Source organism: Carassius auratus, unplaced genomic scaffold, assembly GCF_003368295.1.
Source record: "Carassius auratus strain Wakin unplaced genomic scaffold, ASM336829v1 scaf_tig00001753, whole genome shotgun sequence".
Lineage (NCBI taxonomy): Eukaryota > Metazoa > Chordata > Actinopteri > Cypriniformes > Cyprinidae > Carassius > Carassius auratus.
Window position 1 is genome coordinate 1,250,963 of NW_020523394.1, and position 25,991 is coordinate 1,276,953.

Sequence of the window (25,991 nt, forward strand, 5' to 3'; positions counted from 1 at the left end):
TTTAATTTTGGATATAACAATACAACATTTTTGAAAACAAAATCCATTCCTTGACAAAGAAACTCTTTGAATTAAAGATGTATAGAAATGCTCTATAATGCTTTGAAATAGTCAAGGAAATTATTTTGACTAGTCCCTGAGATTCTACACTGTTCACCATATAACAACAAGGTGCATGTTAGACACCAGTGACTATCTGTTCTTAATCTGTTCAGTTTCAACTTTACAGCTCAAATAACATATTCTTGTATATGGAGGACCAAATTTGATGTCTGTTACCCCATACATTTCCATTTTAAGTACATTACTTTTCAAAAGTTGGAGGTCTTTAATACTCACTTCACCAAGGCTGCATTCATTTATATACTATATATCAAAGAATACAGTGAAACCAGTAATATTGTGGAATATTATTAAAATTTAAAATAACTGGTTTCTATTTGAATGTGTGAATCATATTATATCATACATAATATTTCAAAATGTAAATCATTTCTGAAGAATCATCAACAAGCATTCTAATATGCTGATTTGGTGCTCAAGAAATGCATTATCATCAAGTTTGAAAAGAGCTGTGCAGCTTAATATTTATGTAAACGAATGTAATACATTTTCATACATTTACATTGATTGATTAAAAGAAAGTTCAAAGCATTTATTTAAAGTAGAAAAAAAATTTACCACTATAAAATGTAACTTTTAATCAAATTTACGGCTTAAAAAAAATAGAAAATAAGTGTAGAATAATGTAAATTATTTAGTTAACTAAAGTGACAAATTGGCATGTATTTCTGTAGGATTTGACAGATGCTATTTAATACTGCTTAACTTGATTTGAACCCATAACTCTCTTTTAAAAATGAAAATCTAGTTGAAAACATTTCCCCCGGGTCATCCTTTTACTGTAGTTATGTAGTAGTTTAAAAACATATTTCAATCATAAAACCTCTCATCTGATAATTGAAATCTAAAAACATCAGCTCGTGTTTCAAGCCTCGTTGCGGGTCTGTAAGAAAATACATTTCAAACAGAATGAATATAATCCCATATGTGATATCATTTTAACCATGCGACACTCACAATAAAGGCAGGGGCATTGCAACATTCCTCCTTGAATTCTTTCACTGTGACTGCTTTCCAAAAACTCCCTAGTGGTTTTGAGCAGGAAAACTTCTAGGCACCACAAAGCTGCTAATCCCAGAATCCTCTTTCTGAGCATAAACTATCTAACACACGCTTTCAAAGTGCATCTTCTACACTACATCAATTTGTCACGCCAAAATGGCAGATATTAATGTAAAGTGCACATTTACATGTCATCCAACAACCCCAAACGCCGCTCCATAAATAACCCTGGGTCATTTTTCAGCTAGATGGATTGCACTTGGCATCAGATGAAATACAGTTTTTAGCTCAAGATACATTAGTTCCAATTGTCACGGTTCATCCATTAGGAAATCCGATATACATGGGAGCATTAAATGAAATTACATGAATATAATCAGATCTAAGACTTGAACTCTCCAGAGAGCGGCCGGTCTTTGAGACACTGCCATGCGGACCCTGAAAAATGTGGCGTGATGGTGAAATGGATGGGAGCGAGGTCTTGAACGGGCAGGTCAGAGCAGACACAATGCCAGCGAACTGACAACTAGCAGCACTGCAGCATCCGTCACAAGCCAATAGGTCAAATGTAATTCTGTTTCCAGAGGGTCTAATGGGGAAATATGCCAGAGTCTGGAGCACTGGGGCTCTCTTTAACTCACAAACACACTCACAGAGATAAAGGTTTAGGCCTCAGGAGCTCCAGAGGTCCGCTTGTAATTAATTGGCGGTAGAGGACTACGAAAAGGCTTTCGGTCTGATTATACTGGCTACGGATATCTGGAAATGACAATTTTATTTCTGTGGGATAATCACACCACGTGTCCGTTTTCCCCCTGCTGATAATGACGCACCTCGATAATTATATGGTGCACAAGCTGCAAACTCCTCCAATCAAAGCAAAATTATATTTACTGTGAACATTCGCATGGATTTATTTACAAAGAAATGTCCTTCGACACGCCATTAAATACACATTGGCTGTGTTCCAGAACATAGTGAGCTCCATATGTAGGCAGCATAGACGTGTTTCCAACACAAATGCTATTTTTTTAAATGGTAGGCTATATTATGTTGTCTTTTAATGCAGCTTCTCTTTTGCCAAATTTTATGGCACTCCATAAAAAAATGCATACACAATGGAGGAAGATGCAGTGCTGTATTACTCAACTCCAGATGAATTCAGCCTGGGACTCAAGTCCGAGTCTAAAACCGTATTTTCTGGAGGATTTGGACTCTGGTCTAGACCAACAAAGGAAAATATGGTCTTAAACTTTAGAAGACCATACTTGAGTTCTTGAGTTTTTTTGTGCAATATTTCAATGTATTTTGTGTGTTTTAAAGTATTGTTGTTAGCTTAGCAACATGCTAATGCCAAATTTGACAACAATCTTTAGTAAAGTCAGTAGATGTTGTGTCATAAAAAGATGCGAGACATAAGTGCAGTGTTAAAAAAAGATGTCTGTCTAGTGCATGTAAATCAATGTCAAAGCGGTGCAATGAAATGCAAAAAAATAAAAATAAAAAAAATAAAAACTATTCTGTGTGAATATTGACCTATTGGCTAAGAAAGCATCTGATTATATAGGAAGCAGACAGCTCACTTGATTTTGGAATAGAGCCATTGTATGTTGTGAAATTATCATATTTAGGGCAAGCTTCTAAAGATAAAGACAGTAACGATAAAAAAAAAAAAAATGGAAAGCTAAGAAGCAGAATGACCTACTTTGAAGCATAAAATCATAAGAACAAAGGTAGACACAATGGGTGAAGGAAAGAAATCTTTTATTTTCCTTTTCTTCTGGAAGGGAGGTAATGCTCTTCTACCTTGATTTTTAGGATAACATGCTGAGTAGAGTCACCAAAGTGATTGTAATTTGGCAGCCTGGGAGGAAAAAGTTTGTACACCTCTGGCTCAGTCACTTTTCCAGCTGGGTCTCATTTTCCCGGAACTTGGAGGGGCTCAAATGAATACAGAGCTGACAAAGCCATCAAGGTGACTTTTCTTGCAGCTACAGAGCTCCACCAAGCAGATCCTTAGAGATTTCATCTTGTTAAAGAATGAGAACATCTAGCATGGACTCAAATCTTTCACATTGTCTAGGACTAAACAAGCAGCTCTAGGATTTTCCTGCCATACTGGGGTAAAGGAACGTCAACATCCTGCAGCGAACTCAATATGAGCCAACCACATCTCACCAAACTCCCCTCAAACTCCCACAATCCAGCAGGTTTAATGTTTGTTGACATGTTATGTCCTACCCTATTTATAGACTGTGGTTGGACCGCTGTACTGCCGAATGGAACAGCTGCACGCCCATACAAACCCGAGATGAAGTCAGGCGAGGAGGAAAGAGCCGAGTGGAGAGCGAGCAAAGCCTATTCCACAGCTGCTGGAGCCACCTGGATGGCACTGGGTCTGGGAGCAGAGCTGGAGTTACGTGCAGTTCAGGGACGAGATGGGGCATGTGGTCCCACATGACCTCTGTAAGGTGTTTTAAGCAGATAGCGGACATTATGCATTAATTAATCATCTGACATTTTATCTCCGGTTGGACCACAACTTAATCTGTTGTACGCACTTCCTGTAGATAAATATATTTACTTTGGCAGTCTGCGAGTCCACTAGAGACATTCGTAAGACTAGAGCTTGACAGCATGATGGTATACCAAACAGAAAAGATTTTGCTCTATTGAAAAGTCTCACACAAGGCTAAAAGGAATTAATTAACAATGAAAGGGTTGAACATAATGAGCAACCTGAGAACAGCAATCATGCAATAGGGACTTTCACACCGCTGGAACCTTTTCATAGTACCAGAACTAATTATGGAACTACCCACTTTTGGGCATTTTCGAATCGCCGGAACTAGGTGTGTGACTTAAGTACCGGACTGCCTTTTTCGAGAACCAAATTTGCTACTACTCCAGAGCAGGGTCTAACCAGCTCAGCCGGTACTAACCGTGATGTAAGTATACATTGATTGGCCAGACGCATTCGAAAACACCCTCAGCCACCATGATTTAAAACGCCGTTTAAAGTCACTGTTAACATTGTGTCAATTTATTTCGCAAGTATGGTGAACAGCGATAAATGTACGGACGCTGAAGTACAGGCACTTGTAGCAAATGTAACACTGAAAGTTGTCGTTGGAGATTCTTAGTCCTCCTTTCCGTTCTTTCAATCGCTTTATGTATACGTCGACATTCCATGTCCATTATTGTGAAACCCACGAGACACAACAAAAACACAGCTCCGATCAAAGCATCCTCCATCCTCCTGTTGTGAACATTGTTCTTTGAACATTGTTGAATGCCGCACACAAATGACATCGCTCTCAAACTGCTTACGTTACGTCCTAGTACACACTGTTGTGCGAATACAACCCTTTAAATGGTACTGGGAAATAGTTTGCTCAAAATCGTCTCAGTAGTTTAGAACTGTACATTTAGTTCTGGAAATAAAGCAGTGTGAAAGACCCTTATTTATTTTATTTTATTTATTTTATGTATTTAGCAGACGCTTTTATCCAAAGCGACTTTCATTGCATTCAGGCTAACAATTTTCTCCTATCGTGTGTTCCCCAGGATTCAAACCCCAAACCTTGCGCAATGCTCTACCACTTGAGCTACAGGAACACTACCTTATGAAACCAAAAAATAAATAAATAAATAAGAAAACAGGAACTAACCACATGATTGAGAAAATAAAATTAAAGATAACAAGAGTCCCGAAACAGAAATCCACAAGCACTGTCTGTAACTATTAGTGGTCGTGATTTCTAAACAGTAAATGTCTGTATTCTGGAAAGGCTATAATGTGAAGTGTTAGTTCACAAGCAACATCACAGTCGCATGGGCTTGTATGTGTTGGAGTTATGTGTAAGCCATACCCCTGATCCAGATCATGCTTGTTTTGTTTTATTTTTCATACTAACTTTCTTACTTATTTACTAGACGGGTATCATGTTTAAAATTATCTTGAATGCAACCTCCCCCAAACCCCTTCAAAAAATGTAATGCCTTTCATAGCGTTGTCTTATCACAGCGGTCTCCATCCCTCTGCAACGACATGCCTCCCTCTAAGAGGTCCTCTATTAACCACAAAGGTCTGACTGTAGACCCCATCATCTGTTTGATTCTGTTCTTGAAGTGAGTGTTCTCTGCCCCCCCCCCCATACCCCCCATTGGCCATTATGCATTATGCATGCCAAACACTTGTGTTTTGTACATCAGAAATCTCCTTTTGAAAAGGGAGGCTTTTTCCAAAGCCAAACAAGTGTGACAGTCCATCCTTTGAGTGCGTCTGGAAACATTATTTGTTCATTTGATCTGTTTTTTTTTTTTCTCTTCTTTTGCCTCTCTTTTATTCCACCTCTAGAAGCGAGCGATTTGCACGGCCTATTTAAATATTCCTGCTTTTATTTCCATTTTACATGATCGTTGTCAAACCGCAGCCACAAAGACTTCAAATGAGCACAACTTGTCATGTTTATGAGCCAGAATTTAAGGCAAAGCTGACTCTCTTATTGAGCTACTGTTAGGGTAAATATTTGATACAAAAAACTAGGCTCTTTTGTCTTGTCAAGGCATTCAGAAGATGATAGAAATGGATGCGGCTCTGAAAACTCGGCCAGGCACCAATCTGAAGAAGTCTGCATTTAGACTTCCACTGAGCATCTTCACAAATCGCATATTTTAGTGAGTGACCATGCTGGATAAAAAGCTTTTTAGCAGGAAGCACTCAAAAAAAAATATTAAAAAAAAAATACAAGTGGCATCTCCCGTCAATATCAGCTATGAAACGCTCTTTATTGATTCCTCATGGGACACCGCCGAGATTCAAATTAAATGTGTGATTCAATCCAGGTTTTAACTGAACTCATGTTAAGGAATTGTTTCAAATCTGCTCTTGCTCCGGAAAATTGGCCGAGTGCCTGATTCGTAATTTAAGAGGCATCATGCACACAGACTACAAAATCTCCTCTTTGGTTAGTAAAATAAATTCTGCAGTCGGTTCATGTAATTAACAAGGATATCATTTTAATAGGAGTTACTGCAGAGGGACATGGCATAAATAATCATTGTTACGCAGTCTTTTGATTTAAAAAATCCATTTTATATAATTTAATGGCGCATTATTCTCATATTACCATAATAAAATAAACGACTCGCATATCACAATATAAACACTATTATTGAGATTTGGGCCTCTGCATTTGACAACAATGGATTTAATAACTGACATTATAACCATATTCATCTAAAATTACTGCCTCTGTCAATTCAAGAAGCGGGATTTGTCATGGCAATATGTCTGCGGGAATGGGACTCTCCTGCGTGTAGGGAATATTTCATGACAAAGGAGGGATGTGGTCTATTAAAACAATCCATACAAAATCGGTCTGAGCCACAGCCAATATGCCCTGCCATTTCCTCAATTGGGAGTGAGATGGATGGCTGTTTATACAGGCTTTGTTTGTTTACATACGGTTGTGCTTGTGCGTGGTGCACCGTACGTACTGTATTTTCCGTATTAAAGCTGTGGTTTGTTCATGAAGCACTGTGACAAGACAAAGAGGCAGATCCCAGCATGCATCTTGACAGTTAAGTGTGTCAAAGAGAGGTGAGTGGTGGTATCAGCACACTATAGACAAAACTCAACCTATATCCCACCCCTGTGGCTAGTAGAGCAGGGGGGTCTGTGGGCCACTGAGCCCACACACACACACACCGACACATACACACACACATGCACGCGCATGCAAACCTCAGTACAGCAGAGTGTAGATAGCGTCAACACTCACTCTCAACAACTGCCTACTGTTGTGACTAACTGTTTGCTGTGAGCATCTGAAGTGCATTACATGGCAACAGCAGAAATACATAGAATATATAACGATTGAGTATTGTGAACTTTTTAAGTGTATTTATATATTTTTTATCTAATTATATATATATATATATATATATATATATATATATATATATATATATATATATATATATATATATATAAGCAGAGTGATTTAGCTACAGGCATTCCTGTAGCGATACCAGTACAATATCTCACGGTTCTCAACCAATCAGATTTGAGAACAAGAACAATTTTTTTTTTTTGTTTTTCTGTTTTTTTTTTTTTTTTTTACCAAGACCAATTTTTCAGTTGTAGTAGTACATTACTTCATATTTTTGCTGATTAAACCAGCACAAGTCGTGTTGTGTTCAATGTGATTCCCAGCAACGAATGTGCCGTTATTCCTTTTAAACCTCTTACCAACATTTATCAGTTATCGGCCATAACATGATTAGAATTATCATCTCATTGGTATCATTTAATATCATGCATCCCTAGTAATCATGACCAATACCAATTTGCTTCTGTCATGTTTCTTTTACTCCAACCCCCAACTAGAAAATTCAGAAGTGAAGAAAATTCAGTTTCCCACTGGTAATTACAACATTGCAGTGGCATTCAGGTGCAATCATTTTGTAAATATGATTATTCTGTGATGACTTGAAGGCAGCGTTTGTTCACACACATATAGCACACCAACTTCAGATGTGCTACCACTCTTCAACACATCCGTCTCACTCAAGCATCTGCAAGGAGGAGCTGAAAAAAAAAAGCTGCACAATTACCGCTAGCGCCTCTAGACAACAATCTGGCTATGAGTCTTCACCATTATCACAGCCATCTGTTGGGTGTTGGGTGCTTTGTTCCGACGACTGTTTCACTTGCATGCGTACCTCAGGGATGTGTTTGCATAGCAGGGTGAAACATACAACCTCTGAGTTTGAGGTTTAAATGCTATGACAGTATTTGTTGTGTTTTTGGCCTTCTGAAGAATCTGACCTAGACTCAGCCCACAAACCACCAACAGACCATCACTGACCATCAGATGAGTTCACAGGTTCTTAATCACAAGTTCCCCAACTGTTAGAATGAGCATTTCTGTTGAAGAACCAGTGGGACAGCTGGGCCAAAGTTAGCATTGTCAAATTGTGGATGGATTTTCAAAACTTCTGTTTAGAGATGAATTTCCAAGCTCTATCCTTTAATCTATACATTTTTCCAACTGAAGTCAACATTTCCATTTAACAACCTTTCTAGCAGACTTGGTATTCACCCTAACCAGACATGTTCTCAACTCTTAATTTGATATATAAATGCAATAATAAATGCAGATACCCCAGCCTATTGTGAAATATGGCTTATTGTGGTCTACTGGAACATTACCATCGGTGTTGTTGTCAAGAACAGCTCTTCTGAGTCTGAGTCTAGGCAGGGACCTGAATAGGTTGAGTTTAAAGTCAAGACTAAGTCCAGAAGAGGGTCCAAAGTGTAGAAGTCAAAACTAAGACCAGAAGGGGGTCGAATCCAATTCTTGACAGATACTAGAAGAGGGCAGAATCTAAAGGAAGACCGAGACCTGAAGAGGGTTTGAAGCATTCGAGACTAAGTCAAGACAAAGTCAAGACAAAGACCAGAAGAAGACCGAGTCCCAATCAAGACCGATAATAGAATAGGGTCTGAAGAGTCAAGATTGAGACCTGAAGGAGTTTAAAGTGGGGAAAGCATGACCAAGACAAGCAAGAGACCAGATGATGGAAGACCAATACCTGAAGAGGGTTGTGTCTGAGTCAAGTCTAAGACCTGAGGAGGATCTAAAATTATGGAGACATGATTTGAGATGAGAGGGAATTTGTGGCCTAGTGGTTACAGAGTTTGACTTCTAACCCTAGGGTTGTGGGTTCGAATCTTGGGCCGGCAATACCACGACTTAGATGCCCTTGAGCAAGGCATCGAACCCCAAACTGTTCCCCGGGTGCCCATTGCTTCGGGTGTGTGTTCACGGTTTGTGTGAGTTCACTGCTGTGTGTGTGCACTTTGGATGGGTTAAATGGAGAGTATGAATTCTGAGTATGGGTTACCATACTTGGCTAAATGTCAAGTCACTTAAAAAAAAATGACAGAAACTGAAACTCAACTATATATCTAAATAAGACCAGATGAAACTTCTAAATGATCTAAGCTAACAGACTGTGTTAAAATATAAAAGAGCGGATGACCATTAGTTGGTCCTCTTATTAAATTTGGATAAGACCGATATATTACTTATTAGATCAAAACACTGTACACAGAATTACTTGGATTACAATTGACGGATGTACTGTTACTTCCTCTACAGGCCAACATCCAGTTGTTATATTAGAGAGGAACTTGTATTCATATTATAATCATATTTAACATGTTACAAAAAACAGCATTCTTCCATCTTAGAGACATTGTGAGCTATGAAACAAGCTCATGCATTAATGACTTCTAGACTGAACTATATGCCAACCCCGAAACAACATACAGAACCAAATTTTGCTATAAGTTTGATTGCAAAATACAATAATTGCCGTTAATAGTGTTCATTCTCTGTTTGATTGTTTTTAATAGATTTTTCTGTACATTTCTGCCATAGTCACCGCTGATAAGCTACTACTAAATATATTGTAGACACATATATTGTACAGCTGCTTTGCAATGATTTGTATCATTGCAAAAACGCCATACAAACGTCCAAGTCAAGATACAGTCCAGCAAGGCTAGTCTAACCTGAAGAGGGTCTACAATTGTCAGTCAATATCGAGCCCAATGCTCCCGAGTCCATGGCAAGACCAAAATCTCAGTCTTAAAATGGACTTGAGATTAAGTCTGTTTTGTTACAGCCTCATGAACAGTGACTAATGGGAGAATTATGCTCTGAACATAACAGACAGCACACTGCCGTTCGGAACACAAGAAAAAAAAAAATGTGCTTGGATGCCAAACCTTCAAATACTTTACCCATGACTTCACATTCCACTGTCCATTCACAAACCACTTTATAGATTTACAGAATTTATGACTTATGCCCACTGTATGTTTCTGAACCTCACACCAACCCATGTGAAGTGAAATAGATTGCACTGGTGCGGTGGGCTGGTAGAGCCCCCTCCTATTCCTTACTCATGGCTGCCAGGATACCCTTATCTCCATCCACAGGGCCTGTGCTATCTGCATCCCCCACCCTGACCCGCCGTGGTTACGCCAGAGCAGTGGGGCCGCAAACTCCAGCTCACGGAGCGGAGTAGAACCTGGCATTCCTGTAAAACTCAGATACCATTCAGGTTCCTCATTCAGGAAACGGGCTCTCACCCGAGACCGAGAGGCCCACCACAGTCAAACGCAACCATGTACTGTATACATCAAAACACTCCCAAAACAATCAACTCTGGGTCTTAATAAAATATGTTTCTTCAATGATTGTTTCATTGCTTTAGCATATTAACACCATAACTGTCATCGTCACACTGCTGATAATGCTTCCTGATGTCAAGTTATGTGTAAATAATGTAACTCATTTAGGGTATACAACTCAAACTCAGAGCAATTTGGTTTAGATTTATGTCTGAAAAATCATGACAGATGGCAATAAATTCACGTGCTAGTCTATACAACTCCAGTTCCTTGTATGCAAGCTAATGCAAATCTTTCACAATCACATGACCCATTGTATCAAATGAGACGTACTTCTTGCAAAGCAAATGTTGTCTGTTAATGCTTTCTCACAAACTGTATGGCAATGCTGTAAGGTGGATAATAACACATTTGCAGTTTCATGTAGATTTCTGTGTTTTCTGGATTGTTGGGTATCAGTCAACAGCTGCTGACTGTGTCTAAAATGACCTTAATGAGAATGTACAATGTTAATTGGTAGCATAAGCATAGTTAAGCTTGGTCAATATTATTGAGAACTAGCAAACACACACACACACATACACACACGCACGTACTGGCTTTGGTATAGTTGACACTTCCTCTGAAGATTTCTTTGCCCAGATAGCATGTGTCTGTTGTTTCCTCTCTCTTAGCCATTTCTGCCAACATCTTTGCTCTTTTTTGCTTGCTTGCTCTATTCATGGATGTGCATGTAATGACTATAAAAACAAGGGACAATTAAACTCACATTCTGAGAGAGATCAACTCAATGTTTCCAACATTTGAAATTAACATTCAGAAGGTTTGTCGGTCATTTGCAGTGAATTGACCCTGCCAATAAGTAAACTCATTTGGATGAACAATTTACCGTGAGTTAAAACTGGTTGTTTTAGAAATCGTCACAAGTTCGTTCTCAGCCACCGCGTCAAGTTCTGATTGGTTTTGATGGATTTTGCCGTCAGTCACTGTTCGTGCAGAAAATATATTATACAGAGGACTGACTCAATTCAATACCCGAGGTACTGAATCACGTCAAGCCAGTCTGAATATGCAGGTCAAGACAGCCGTGACAAAATATGGCTATTCTGCATTCAATTTATTCTATTTCTTGTAATGTGTTTCTTTGTTCTTTATTATATTACTGTTTAGTTGAATAATTACCTGAGGCAATGTTTACTATGTGAGAAGGATTGTTTTATTAATGTTTGTATTAATATGTAACTTAAACTAACAAAGCATATTCAATAAAACAGGGGGTATCTTACTTGTTATCTTACCCATAGGGCATTATAAACAATATTTCCTGTAAAACTGCTTTGTAATAATATTTATTGTAAAAAGTGGTATATAAATCAATTTTAGCTAAAATAATAATAATAATTTTTCATGTTTATACATTTAGCTTTAACAATAGTTAGAAAAAGAAGGTAAACTGTCAATATGACAAAAATAATATATTTATATTTTCAAGAAATATTAGTCATATGATTCTGCTTTTGAAAATACATTTTTAAAGGCAATTATTTAATTTTGGAAATGTATAATATGACAGTTTGTTTATACTTTAAAATATAGAGCTACCTGTATAAGTATAAACCTTAGTGACCGGATGATCAGTTTTAGGGGTGTCCTGCATTAGTACATTCATTTTTGTACTAAGAAACATAAATTTTTCAGATATCGATATTGATACTGAAATTTCCATATCCCCAACCATCATGATAACTTCCTAAATTCAGCCTCTAACACATAGACCTTGAAAAAAAATACAAATAACCTTCTTCCGCGTTGAGCACCGGAGAGGCATTTTGCACTTAATTAAACAAGCTTAAAATTAGTCACAGTCCATCAGGAAATAAGAAGCTCTGAGAGCTGTGGGCTTTCCAGAATCTTTCTAATCTGTTGAATGCCAAAGTACTGAGAAAGTTCTTCAACTTCAGATAAATCCAAGGTTACCCGAGCCCTTTTAAGTGATGATCTTTTTTACTGCTTTTGTGCCAACCAAATGAGCTTCTGTCTCTTTATAAGAATGGAATTTTGAGTTAATGAGATTTCTGAATTGTGTAGCCATTTTTCTTTTTTTTTGGTCTGTGCTCGTGCATTTGGAAGCTGGGGTGGATGGTAATTATAGTATACATTATTACCCCCCTTCACTCCTCCGCACTCGTTTTTGTGGTTAACTGCTTTTGATAACAAATGAATTAATGAAGCTTCACAGGACAGTCAAAGTGGATCCGCAAGTGTAGGAGAGAGAGGGCTGGAAATTGAGAGAATGACAGCGAGAGCGGGAAGTTGGCAGATTACGACTTAATGGTGGCAGAATAATGGTAATTTCGCCACACTCTCCTCTCTCTCGGACTGTGCTAATGGCTTCATTAACACTTCCACTATCCAGCGGCCCACAGAGGACAATGTCACATCCATCTTTGTCCCATCACAATAAAACCGGCTAAACACAACTGGCCTATCACTCCAGGTGCTGAAGGAGGCACGAAATGAACAAGAGGAAAATCGATAGCGAAATATCAATGTGAGTAAAGCTGCGAACATGGAAGTCAAGCAGGTTCCCGCAAACAGAGAAAGTGCCGGATTGATCTCTAACAGGTATGTTGCTCACACTTTGGGTAATAACTCAATGCCATGGCAGAGGAGGAACAGCATGCTGGGAAAAACAGCAACTTGCCATAAATCACCGGAGCCGGGCTTTATTGTCATCAACTGTGAATTGACGACGTTTTCTTCTGCCATCCGAGTCATTCCTCTGTTGACTTCTGTATGCTGTACGGGCCATTTTAGCTTCCCCACGGTGCTTCTGTAATTAAAAGGTTTGATTTTCCAAGCGATGAGAGGACATGAAAAGCCTGCAGGTTTCACAGGGCTTCAAAAACGCTGCATGGGGAATTATCTAAACATGGAGTCAAAGAGTTAATGGAACACTAATATTAATGTGTTTGCTGTTCCAACCAAACCAGTTAATTCCAATCAAACAATTAATATATATTTTATTTTATAATATATAACATGTTATATACAGTGCTGCTTGAAAGTTTGTGAACCCTTTAGAATTTTCTATATTTCAGTATAAATATTACTCAATAATTGATTTTCACATACCAGTAAATATATATATATATATATATATATATATATATATATATATATATATATATATATATATATATATATATATATATATAATGTGATCTAACACATTAGATATAAAATGAGGGCACATGTCAAAACATTGATTTTCTTTTACAGTTTAATGATAATTAAAAAAAAAAGGTAAACGTAGCAATTGAAACCAAAACAATTTTTTTTTTTTTTTTTTTGATGACAAGCTAAAAATACTGGCAACCAGATTTTGCAACCACCAACTTACATTTCTAGTGTATCAATTCTGTCAATTTGCCCTAAATTCTCTTTAGGAGCTCTAAAGGCTCTTGGTGGAATAATATAAACGTCTTCTGTATAAGACGTGCTGTCTAATCTAAGCAGACTAAAGTAACAGAGCTATTTTTCCACATTCACAGTGATATAAACAAGCGTGATGTGAAAGATTGTTATAAAAGAGAACGACAGATAGACGCAATCAATAACGTACAACAAATAGACTGTGAAGCACTTAATTAATAACAATTAGTATTAATAATATTAATATTAAAAAGTATTATTATTATTTTTGTCAATAATTGATAAAATGTAATGTTGTTTGCTATTGTTGCTATATTTTTAATATCATAATAATGTCTTGTAAAATGTCTTTTTAACTTATATTCTGTCGTGAAACTAAAGATAACAATAGAAGTTGTATTGTTATTATTAGTTTTAGTTTTAAGTTTAGTTTTAATATTATTATTAGTTCAATTCCAATTTTGTCTTGTCAGCGAATCTAATAAACAGACGATTTTCAGTATAGGAAACATTGTGTCTTCCTACAAAACTAAATAGGCAAAAGCCTAGAAATCATAAGGTTTTAAGGTTTAAGGGAAATCTTAATTCAGTCAAGTTTCTTTTTGACTTCATCACCTTCAAAGCAAGATGTCCAGCTCAAGCTAGCATCAAATTGTAAATGCGCTTCTCTCCAGAACTTTCTCCCCTCCGGTGAGATCCGTCTCAATGCATCCCTGCTCCTTTTGTTCCTCCCAGCTCTTAACAGCTCTATGGGTTTCTCACAGGGAGATAGTCTTCCATTTAAAGCATTTTGGCTTCAATTGGTTTCCTTATCTCAGCTTCTTTCTCCTCCTCTGATAAAGATGTGTGTTGATCTTTATCAAACACTAAAAGCCAGGGGGAGTTTCGGAGCACTGGAGCAGCTAGGATGATGACCCTATTACAACTTTGAGCTCCATGTGAATGAGCCACGTTTAATGGGACAAATTAGCATGTGCTGTGAAAATAAGCGGACAGTTGGACGTGAAGGACAGAGCTCCGTGTGATCGTGATATTTGGCAGTCGCGTCTGCTCTTTAGCGCTTCTTCGGCTCCCAATAAACAAGGTGAGATTCCATTTTTGCAAACGCCGAGCGCTGTTTGTTCAGTCCTGACACTTCATAATGTGAACATCAACACACAGTCATATCTGGACACCAGCACATTCAACCATCTCTGTCACCCTCCTCTGGCAAAACGCCCACACATTAAACAATGCTCACGCAATAGATTGTGAAATAGGAATTATGCTTTGTTTCCTCCCAATATATGCATGATCTTGAGCAATAGGCAATACACGTGCCTCTCGCTTTCTGAAACGAGAAACATCTGTTCATACTGTTCAGTCGAGACATTCTTTAATATTAAGGCTCTAAAAAAGAATTAGCAATTTCCTTCAGCTTACGCCGAGCCGACAGCGAAAGGTCAGGCTAAAAGACAAACTGATTCATCTCTCAGAAAGAAATGAGATTGAAAAAAGCGCTCTGCAGATGTCTGCGTGGCTGTATTGAATCATCATATTTGTCGTACAATGCTTTCAGTGGAAAAAGTGACCTTTGAGGTAGCGGGGTAAATTGATTCGTGGCACAAAGGTAAGCATGAAGCTTGATTAACCTGAAGATCTTTAGACGGAATCCAGCCAATGAAGAAGCAACGGAAGTCTGCTGACAAATAAGAAAGGCATTCATTATGGCTCTGCTTGATTCATTTGATGTCTCTTATTAAATACCAGAAGAACATCCATGACCAGTAGTCCATTTCCAATATCTGTGATGACATATAAGAAAATAGCAGATATACACAACCGTTCAAAATTTGGGGTCATTTTTTTGGGGGGGTGAAATCATAAAATGATTACTTTTATTCTGCAAGGATGCAAGAATAATTAATAATATTACAAAATATTTTTAATTCAAATAAATGTTGTTCTTTTGAAGTCATCAAATAATTCTGAAAAAAAAAATGCATTATGATTATGATGCTTAAAATTAATCTTTGATCAAATTACAGCTAAATTACATTATACGGGTGTTACATTTAAAATGTATAGTCTTTGATAGATTTCCAATTCCCTTTAATTTAGATTACACAAATGGTTGCAAATTTTAGATGCAATTCAAATACATCTTTCTAGAACTTAGGTCTAAATATTTTTAGTCTATTTGTTCAATCAAATTAGCATTTTTAAATACCAAATGCTTCAAGTCCTTGACCGCTAGTCAAAAATGTGCTCAAAGAAAGTATCCTAAAAATGCACCCCTCACACATTTACCAGCAACTCCTTCAAATGTTTCTATTAATCGACCACTATTTATGTAACCTTGCATTGTCCATCAATGACTAAATTAGTCTTTTGCATACAGCCTTATCTGAAATCATATTCCGTTCATGATTTGTTTCCTTTTTTATGCACCACTGATGTTTGAGTCAAAACAATCGTCGCACATAGATCGGTGCTGTGGAAACGAAACGGTCAAGGCTAATTGAAGAAGATATTTAAAGCATTTGAATCCCAGGGCTATTAGCACAGCCCTTAGCGGGTCTATTCTACTTAGTGCACAGTTAATAACTTCTCCAGAGCGGGACAGCGTGGCTGAGAGACTGGAGGAGTTTCCTCGTGCCACTTCAACTGTTCTGTGTCAGACTGCCTGGCGTTGAGATGCAGGATCGCTGTGAATCAAGGGAACCAGCTAGATTGGCACCTGCTGGGTCATCTGTGCAGTTTCTTTAGTTACAAATGGACTATTTGATACTGACTTCAACCGGGTGAACAATAAAAACAAACTATTTTGACTAGAAATCACCCAGAATAACTAGACAACTACATAGCAACATCCTGAAAACGTCCCACAATACTCCAGCACTGAAGCAGGGGTTTTACACAAGAAAAAAAAAAAAAAAACAGCTCAGATTTTCTTCACAAATCTGCACAACAATGAATATTAATCAATTTATCCGTTTAGATATAGATCCATTTCTATAGTTGTGGTTATGATAGCAGGGAAGTCGTTTCAGAGGTGGACATATATTTTATTTTTCAATTCTAATTAATGACTTTTAGGGCTGCATAGTTTGATGTTAATTGTGATTTATTTATTTATTTATTTATTTATTTATTTATTTATTTATTTATTTATTTATTCAATATTTATTTATTTATTTATTTATTTATTCAATAGTTATTTATTTATTTATTTATTCAATATTTATTTATTCAATATGTATTAAAAATTCTGATTTAAATTTTAAATGTTGTTGTATACTACTACTACTACTACTACTACTACTACTACTAATAATAATAATAATAATAATAATAATTATTATTATTATTATTATTATTATTATTATTATTATCAGCATCGTCATCAAATAAAATGAAAAGCAATAAGAAACATTATTATTGTAATATTTCACTGTAAATTAACAATGAGTATTTAAAAAATTAAATAATACATACAAATAAAAACAATTAAATTTTACAGTACAATTGTAAAATTGAATTGCTTATATTTTTATGCCCGTCTTTATTTCTTAATTTATTTTTAATTATGAATCACTCCGCTTACATTACATATATTAATTTAATTTTAATTAAACAGCAGCCTTTGGGATTTGATAATCGCACTAAGCCACACCATCTGTATATTCTTAGGACTCGTGCAGCCCTAAATTTAATAATGATAATAAATAGGTATCATTAATCATTTATTATTTATTTTCTTCAGAGTATTCTGCATAATAAGACCAAAGATATTTAAGCTAAAAGTAAATTGGTCAAGACTGGTCTGCAGTTTTGATCTCCTTTAAAAGAAAGAGAAAAAATTACATTTAACATCATATTCGTGTCTCTATAGATCTCTACTATAAATCTGCAGTTCTACTGAGAGCAACTCGTTAATTACGTGTTGAGGGCAGAAGAGTGGCAACCTGTCACCTTTTGTCTGTTCCATATACGCTGACCGGCGTGCCAACCTTGCTGCTTTATCATGCCACAGCATTTGGCTTTCTTTTTGCAGGTGGCAAAATGAGATGGTGGGCACTGTGCTTGGCAGCCTGCTCTCTCTCACAAACAGCATGCCAACTGCCGAGCTCTTCGCTTGTGCGACGGCCGCAGAGATGTGCCGGGCCCAGCCTGGCTCGGCTGCCTTTTCAAGCCAGGCACAAATGAGATTGGCAGGGAGTGCGGCTCCTGGAGCGAGCCGTGTGATATATAGTCCCCAGCTGTGGTCAAGGTGGAAGCGGGAAGGAGAGCGAAGCTGGGAAATGTGGTAGATCTGTGCCATGACCACAGAGAATGTTCAATCCCTGTGACTAAACAGCATGAGAGCAAAGAGAAACAGCACAAAATGTGCCACAAAGTGGACACACACACACACACACACTCGATAAACCAAGAGAAAGTGTTGTTTCACAGCATTACAGAACATTTTGTTTGTCACACTCTGAGTGCCCTACTTTCTAAACTTAACTAAATAAACGCTGCATTATGGAGGAGAGAACTTGCTTTGGCATTGGCAAAATGCAGTGTCTTTTTGTTTGCTACCATTTATTTTCTCATAGTTTGTATTGTATTTCACTGGTTTTAGCGTTTAGCCAACATTTTGACAGTGTGTGAAAAAGGTTCATTGCATCAGTCAATACCAGCAATAAAGAAAAATGGTAATAAACGTAACAAAGTATTGACTTTATTAATAAATTAGTTCATAAATTAGTATATATATATATATTTTTTTTTTTTTTTTTTTTTTTTTTGCTATGTTACTATGTTACATTTACAACCTCAATTAATATATTATTTTTATCAATGTTATTCTGTCAGTGACAATAAAATTTCTGAAATATGTTTTGGTGTTTATTTTTTGTATTGATATAATATTTCTGCTTAGAGTTTGTAATATATATAAAAAATACTAATACTATTTATTAAATTTCTGTGTTTTTTCTACTTCGAGACTCCTTTCAAACTGTTTTTATTTGTATTTATTTATTTTTCGTTTATTTTATTTTATTTACTTTTATTTTATTTATTTTACTTTTCTTTATTTTCTTCTTTTTATTTTTATTTTTTTGGGAGGGGGGGGGGTACTAAAAACTGATATTAACAAAACAAAAGTGATGCCTGTGTTTTCCATATGCAAAACAAATGCTCAGAGTCTGAAATTCTGTTAACTTCTCATTGGGCTTTGCACACTTTAATACCAGGATATAAAAATGAGTTATTGGGAAAGAAATCCCTGCTAAAAAAAAAAAAAGGGCAAGTAACAAGAAAAACAAAAGGCACAACTGAGTCATTGAATAATCCCTTCTGCTCCTGATCTCAGGGCAGCCATAAAGTCCCTCCAGATGAAAAAAAAAGTCACAAAAAATGTCTGCACCTCATTACAAGGTCTTCTATTACCACTAAAGGTGCAAACCTATAAAATATAGGCATGTAAAGTCTAATTAACCATATCTCCGCTTCTCTAACACAAACGCATTGGTTATGACAAATACTTAACTCGCACTTTCATAACGCAAAATGATTTACCAAACAAAAAACTGCACCACACACAGAGAGAGAGGGGGGCAATAACTTTAGCAAAATAGGCCTAATCGCAAAAACACACTTTAAAGCCATTTGACTCCGCTAAAGTGAAGAGCCAACATAATTGTGGCAGCCATTCATGTGACGGCTGTGTCAGCACAGAAAAGCATGTCCTCACTGCCTCCCGTGCTTAACCTTTGTCTACAAATAAGGCACCACTCTCCATTGAGCTCATTGTGCACCTCACTGAATTCTGCACCACCTAATCTGACTTGATTATACCCAACTCGTGTCGAAGCCCAAACCAACATACGGGAGAACAGATTCCAATCAATATGACTGCTGAAGTACAGCCCTGGGCCATCAGATAAAGATGGCAAGTACCACGCACAAAGACAATGAATTATGAGTGCATCATTATTGCACGCTTGCTTCTGAAACATTGATTTATCGCAACAAAACAAAGAGCGGTCATTCGTCTAGGTATTTAGCCAAATCTACATTTCAAATGTCTTTTTGGTTGGTTGACAGTCTACGGATAGTGGTCAAAATAGCAATGCTGCCTTTAAAACCCAGACCAAGCAAACTTAGCACAAAAAAATAAAATAAAAATGGCTTTTTAAATACCCTCATAAATATTCACAGACTTAATGGGTAGCTCAGGGTTATGAATGTGGCAACAACAGACAAAATTGCCACCACCGCAGAAGTAATAAGCAGCAAGCCCGTAGCTGTTCCTGAGAGAGAACAGTTTTAATATCAGAGAAATAACCTTTAACCTTAAGTTTTGCTATATATGTTTGTAGTGACAATATGGAGAATAAAGAGTGTGATAAGAAACTCAGTCAACAGACGGTTTAATTCAACAAGCCAGCGTACCATCACTGAGGGGAAGTGAAAAAGGATTCATATTTTGTACAGCAAGTCCCTAGACAAAATACTGACATATTATAACACCTGAGTGTCGTTCTGATGGAAGACTGGATTCTTGTTTGACATTTTCAAGGGGAGAGATGTAACCAAAATGCATGCTAGTCCTGTGTAAACACAATTAAATAACTAAAATAACCATATCATACAAATCATATTTCCGCTTATAACAGCTCAATGATCCTCTGTTATGTAGGACAGTGAGTATAAAATCAGAGGAAGGTGTTGAACATGTGAAGAATCAGCCCAACAAAGGAAAAAGACGTGTGTCGTCCAGGGCAATAGCAACTAACTTTGAATTTGTCGATATATGCTCATAAGTGATAAATGCTCAAATCCATGGAGAGGTTTCATTGCTATTGTTCAATTTCTCTGCTATATTGCTTTTGTATGGATTCATATCTGCACTCCGCGGGTTCCTGCTCTCCTCCACATGGTGGAGATGTAGAGAGTGTTAAAAATCAGCAAAGATTAAAGGCAGAGAATTATGCTGAACTCATGTTGTATTGACATAAAAATATAAATAGCACATAGCCCTAACCAGCAGGGGGCGCCATAGCAGACTGCCCACATTAACAGTTACAAATAAACAGGCTAAAATAATATGCAACATTTATGTTTGCACGATAAAAAGAAAACTAACAAAGCCAACTGACAATCACAAATAGAGATTTCTAACAAAATTCATTCATATAGATCTCTTACACTTTTACACTTAAAAAAAAGGATGCATACTGAATATGTCTGCAAATTTTCTAAGGGATTGTTTTATATAAGAAATAAATGCAAACACCTCCAAATTCTACACAATACATAACATAATGTCCATGTCCATGTAATAAGTATTTAAACCACTAATCAAATGATTTTAGATGATGCATCACTATATATCTGACTAAAGTGTGATTACATATTATTTACATTCCTATTACTCGTTAACTACAATGTATTTGCCCATACAAAAAGACTAATGTAAAGTGCGTTTAGTTGACTTTCAGGACTTTTGATTTACAAAAAATGATCTATAATCTGGTAAATTCAGTTTAAAGTCGCAGGAAGAAGTGGCACAAGATGTTCTTTGTTTCATTTATTTCGTTTCAACTCATGCATCTCCATGCAATTCATTAAAACAGCGATTGTGTAATTAAGGTTTGTCCCAATCATCTTTTATAAACGCATGTATATAAACAGAAGAGCAGTCACATCACCGGAGGCAGCAGAAGTCAGCACTACGAACCCTAGCGAGCTTCCTACCAAGACAGCATTTCTGGACATCACCGGCGCTTTGCGAATGCGCGTTCGGGACGCGTCTGCGATGCCCAAACACGCTGTCAAGGTAGGTTGCTCACTAGGGTTTGAGACACAGCCGCTATCATGCGTCACACTGGGTCTCACTCGTATTTCGGAATGTGACCACGTCAGATCGGTGCGCATGACAAAGACATTTCATTCAATGAACGGAATGGACATAAACACACAAAGCCCGCGGACGTACCACTGCTGCTCCAGCTCCCAGTCCCTGAAGAAGTCAAACTCGAATAGGTCCATGTTCAGTGTGTTTCAGTGAGATGCCGGTGGCCGCATATGCAGGAACTCCGTCTGTCTCCCTCACTGACGCGCGGCGCAGCTCGCACTGCCGCTGCCTCTCTCCGCTCAGCGACACGCAGCCCTGAGGAAGGCGGAGTCAGGGCTCGCTGGAGGCGGTCACTTGTTCTGAAAAGACCGGCGCAGCACTTTGAACCAGAGCAGCTCCACCTGTGTCCAGCACACATCACCTGTGAGGTGAACATCACCTGTGAAGCCATTTAAACCTCATTCATTCAATTTAAATATTTTAGCATCTATTTTTATTTAACCTGTCAAAACAGTTTTAGCCTAACTGTAGGGCTTATTTTTTTCTTGCGTTGTTGTCCAGTATTTGTAAAATATATAGATTGTTCTGAGCCAGATGTATTTTGTGTGTGTGTGTGTGTGTGTGTATGTATATATATATATATATATATATATATATATATATATATATATATATATAAACTATAACAGCAACAACAGTAATTTGCATATATTAATTCTAGTTATAACAGTAATGCTAATGATGATGATAATATTAATAATAAATATGCAATACTATGTATAATACATTGTTAACATTGTTGACCAAAATTGAATGCAATTAATGTAATAATATGTAAATACAGATTTCACTCACAAACAAATAAATACACACATAAATAAATAACAGCTATAATAGCAGAGCTGGGTAAGAAATCTAATCTTAACCATGTCATTTATGTCAAAATCTTTATGTTGGCTTGACAAGGTCTTTTTCCTCAAATGTTAAGTAGTTTGCAGGTTAGGACAGACAGACACACAGGTAGCTGTAGGTGGGTCTTGGGTTGCTACTCAAGTGTTGCTCGGTGGTTGCTGTATGGTTGTTTGAGTGTTCTGCATGATCTCCTGTAATCACCACATACAGACATTCTCAGTAATTTGATATTTGTATTATTCTTTCTATTAAATGTAAAAAGTTTTCCTCATAAAATTGCTGCACTAAAACTTGTGATTTGTACTGTATATCATCCAGATAGTTGTATATCATCCAAGTAGCTGTATATCATAGTAGACCTAGTCTGATGCGTTTAGAGACATTTAAAATGTGTTGAGTGTTTGCTGTCTTGTTTCCCTGGATTTTGATATTTTGTTATTAGGGATCCTAGCATTAAATTTGAATTGGATTTCTAATGAATGTATGATTGTATCTGCAAATTCTAAACTTATCAGCCATGTCCAAGTTAAATATATATTAATGTTGTCCACTAGAGGGAGCCAAGGGATAGGGAATATTTTAAGGATATCTTTTTCTATCAGTTTCCATTCCTTTGATTGGAAAATTAATCTCATAGATTTAGTTCATTTGTATAATCACGGTGTCCTGACAGTATAGTTTTATATAACTAGTGTTCATTGAAATCTGTAAAATTTGTATAGACTATTTATCTTCATTTAATTTTTATAGACCCAAACATATTTCCAAGTTGCCAGAAATGATGAAATATATTGCTATCCATTTAAAACTAAGAGACAGTTTGTAGTTGTCTTCTGCAAGATAACATATTTAAATATTATGACATTTCTGCAAAGACACTCATTTACTATTGTGGTATGAATAATTGAACAAACACTTAAACCGCAAGCATAAGTTATGGCTCTACATAATTGTAGAAATAAACATTAAAAGATTCTCGATAAAAATGCTTCAGATAAAGTTTTGAGCTGCTATTAATATCTACACATTTATTTGAAATGGACGGATATGCGATTTGTCTAAATGTTAAATATAAGTTCACACTCATGCCACATATATTATAATCAAAGATCTGCCACTGTTTTCAGCGTACAAACATCTTCAAAATAAAGAAAACAGGCCCAAGTTTGAGATGGATTTAAATTAATAATAATAATAATAATAATAAATATAATTATGATCATTATGCATTTAACAATATCATTAAGTGCATTTAATACATTATTATGTATTATAATTATTATTATATAATTAAATGCATATTAATTTATAATTAAGGAATCCTAACCGTAAATTCTAAAAGTATCTTTCAATGTCAAACTAAAGTTTTTTATACAAATGATCTAGCTTATTTTATGATATAAAGTTCATTGTATTGATTTACAGCACTTCTAAGAAATAACCAACCAGAATGTAATAGTTCAGAGTATTATTTTAATAATGAATTTATTTGTGTGTGTGTGTGTGTGTGTGTGTGTGTGTGTGTCACTATAGTTTCATATCAGCATTATGTTCAAAGACTGATGACTGTTGATTGTTGAACTTCCAACAAATCAAGTTTATTGCATCTGTAACCAGAGAACTGGAGTTGCCTCAGTAAGCATGAGCACCTCGGAAGGCAGCGGCATAAGAGAAATGTGAGCACAGCTGCTCGGCAAATATATTCATATTCCTGATAACACAATATTAACATTACTCAGAAGAATACGCTGTCAGAAATATGCCTCTTTGCATTATTCCTCGATACAAATGTTCAGCCCGAGTAATAAAGCACATGTTTTCCTGAAAACAAGCCACGAGACAGCCCCACATACGCTTGTTCTTGACATTATGATGATTTGGTGGGAGCCATATGGTGATCATGTTCCACGCGGCACATTGCTACAACAAATTTCACTTTTTTTTGCATACTTTGCCTGGGGATGCCCTCCAGAAATTCATTGCAGAGCCTTCGAACTGATATTAATCTTACCTTGAAATAACACGGTGAGAGAGGAGAGATACATTTCTGAGGCAGAATGGCTTTCCGGATGTTATACGAATGAATGCTTTGCTGCTAGATTTCACAATGGTCAGGCGGCACAGAGAAGATGCTACTGTGTCTATCAATAGCTCACACTTATACAATACAGTTTATGCCCTTACCATTCACTCTTTACTAGCAGTGCGATACAAGTGGGAAAGATGAGTCAGGCTAGCACTGTAAATAAAAAGAATATTTATTCAGTGTCAAAAAGCTAAGTAAACCTGATTTTGCATTCAGCCTCTATTTTTTTGTCAATTATATTGCTTCAATAAATTCCAACAAGCTATCGGATATTTTTTTAAGAGGTCATCTCTTCTAAACTCAATAATGTTTTCATATTAACCTGCTTATAAATGATCCTCAGAGTAACACCTCTAAAGCAAGAAGCACAATAGGACAGCTTGAGAGCCTATTTCCGGACCTAGGCTAGTGTGTGAGTGAACAGGTTGAAGCTTTTCAGGTGAAATGCTGCTTTTAAGCGAGAACGGATTACGGTTCTGTGGACCCCCGGGGCAACGGCTCTGTTTGGAGGCTCCCTCGTCACAACTGTGAGATGAAATGTCCAAATAACAGGAAATTATATTTAGAAAAAAAAGAGCGAGAGAACTAAAGTCAAAATTGTGAGATATAAAGCCACAAAGTTGCAGTTATGAGAATGAACACGCCATCGTATTTCTGCAAAATAGACAACAATGTGCCAGGACTACACTATAGGAGTGTAGTCTGCATTTGATTTTGAGCTTTAACAGGCTTATGAGGAAGCAGTTTTATTATTAATATTATTATTAATCTTTTCTTTTTGTGAAAACCGTTAAGCTGTATATATTTCAGTATTATTTGATGAATGGGGGGGGCAGCATTTAGTTTGAAATAGAAACCTTTTACAACAACATTAATTGTCAGTCTGCTTTTACCTTAAAATATTTATTTAAAAGAACTGAATGCATCCTTGCTGAATAATTGTATTGATTTCTTTCTTAAAAATAAAATAAAAATAAAATACCAGAACACACAGTCTGTGTGCCTCGTTACTGTTTACTTCTTTAAAAGTATACTGCATTACACTAGCGTGTTTACACAATAATGATATATATATATATTAGGGCAGGGACTCGATAAAAAAAAAAAAAAATCTAATTAATTAGAGGCTTTGTAATTAATTAATCGAAATTAATCGCATTTTAATCGCATATAAATATTTGACCTGAGAACAGTGAGAAGTAATTTTTTTCACATGGATTTCTAGTATACCATTGAATAATGACTGAATACATAAGCTTAAGCAACAAAATATTGTTTATTTTTGTTCAACCAAGTCTAGCAGACCAGTGCAATTTTTGCGATGAAGTGTAGCAATAGCATATTTAGAAACAATTTAGAAATATTACATTTCAGAAATTCAGGAAGCTTATAGG

At 36.5% G+C, this 25,991-nt stretch overlaps 1 protein-coding gene across 2 annotated transcripts in view; it reads right to left on the minus strand.

Annotated features, from left to right (window-relative positions):
• Positions 1–22,115, minus strand: part of LOC113069594 (AF4/FMR2 family member 2) — a 203,472-nt gene extending 181,357 nt beyond the window's left edge. The window contains exon 1 of one of the 2 annotated variants that reach the window (XM_026242769.1): positions 21,741–22,115. In XM_026242769.1, coding sequence (XP_026098554.1) covers positions 21,741–21,793 — 53 coding nt within the window. In that variant the 5' untranslated portion in view covers positions 21,794–22,115. The remainder of the gene's footprint in view (positions 1–21,740) is intronic. The other variant, XM_026242768.1, reaches the window with a different exon arrangement.
• Between the last annotated feature and the right edge of the window lie 3,876 nt (positions 22,116–25,991).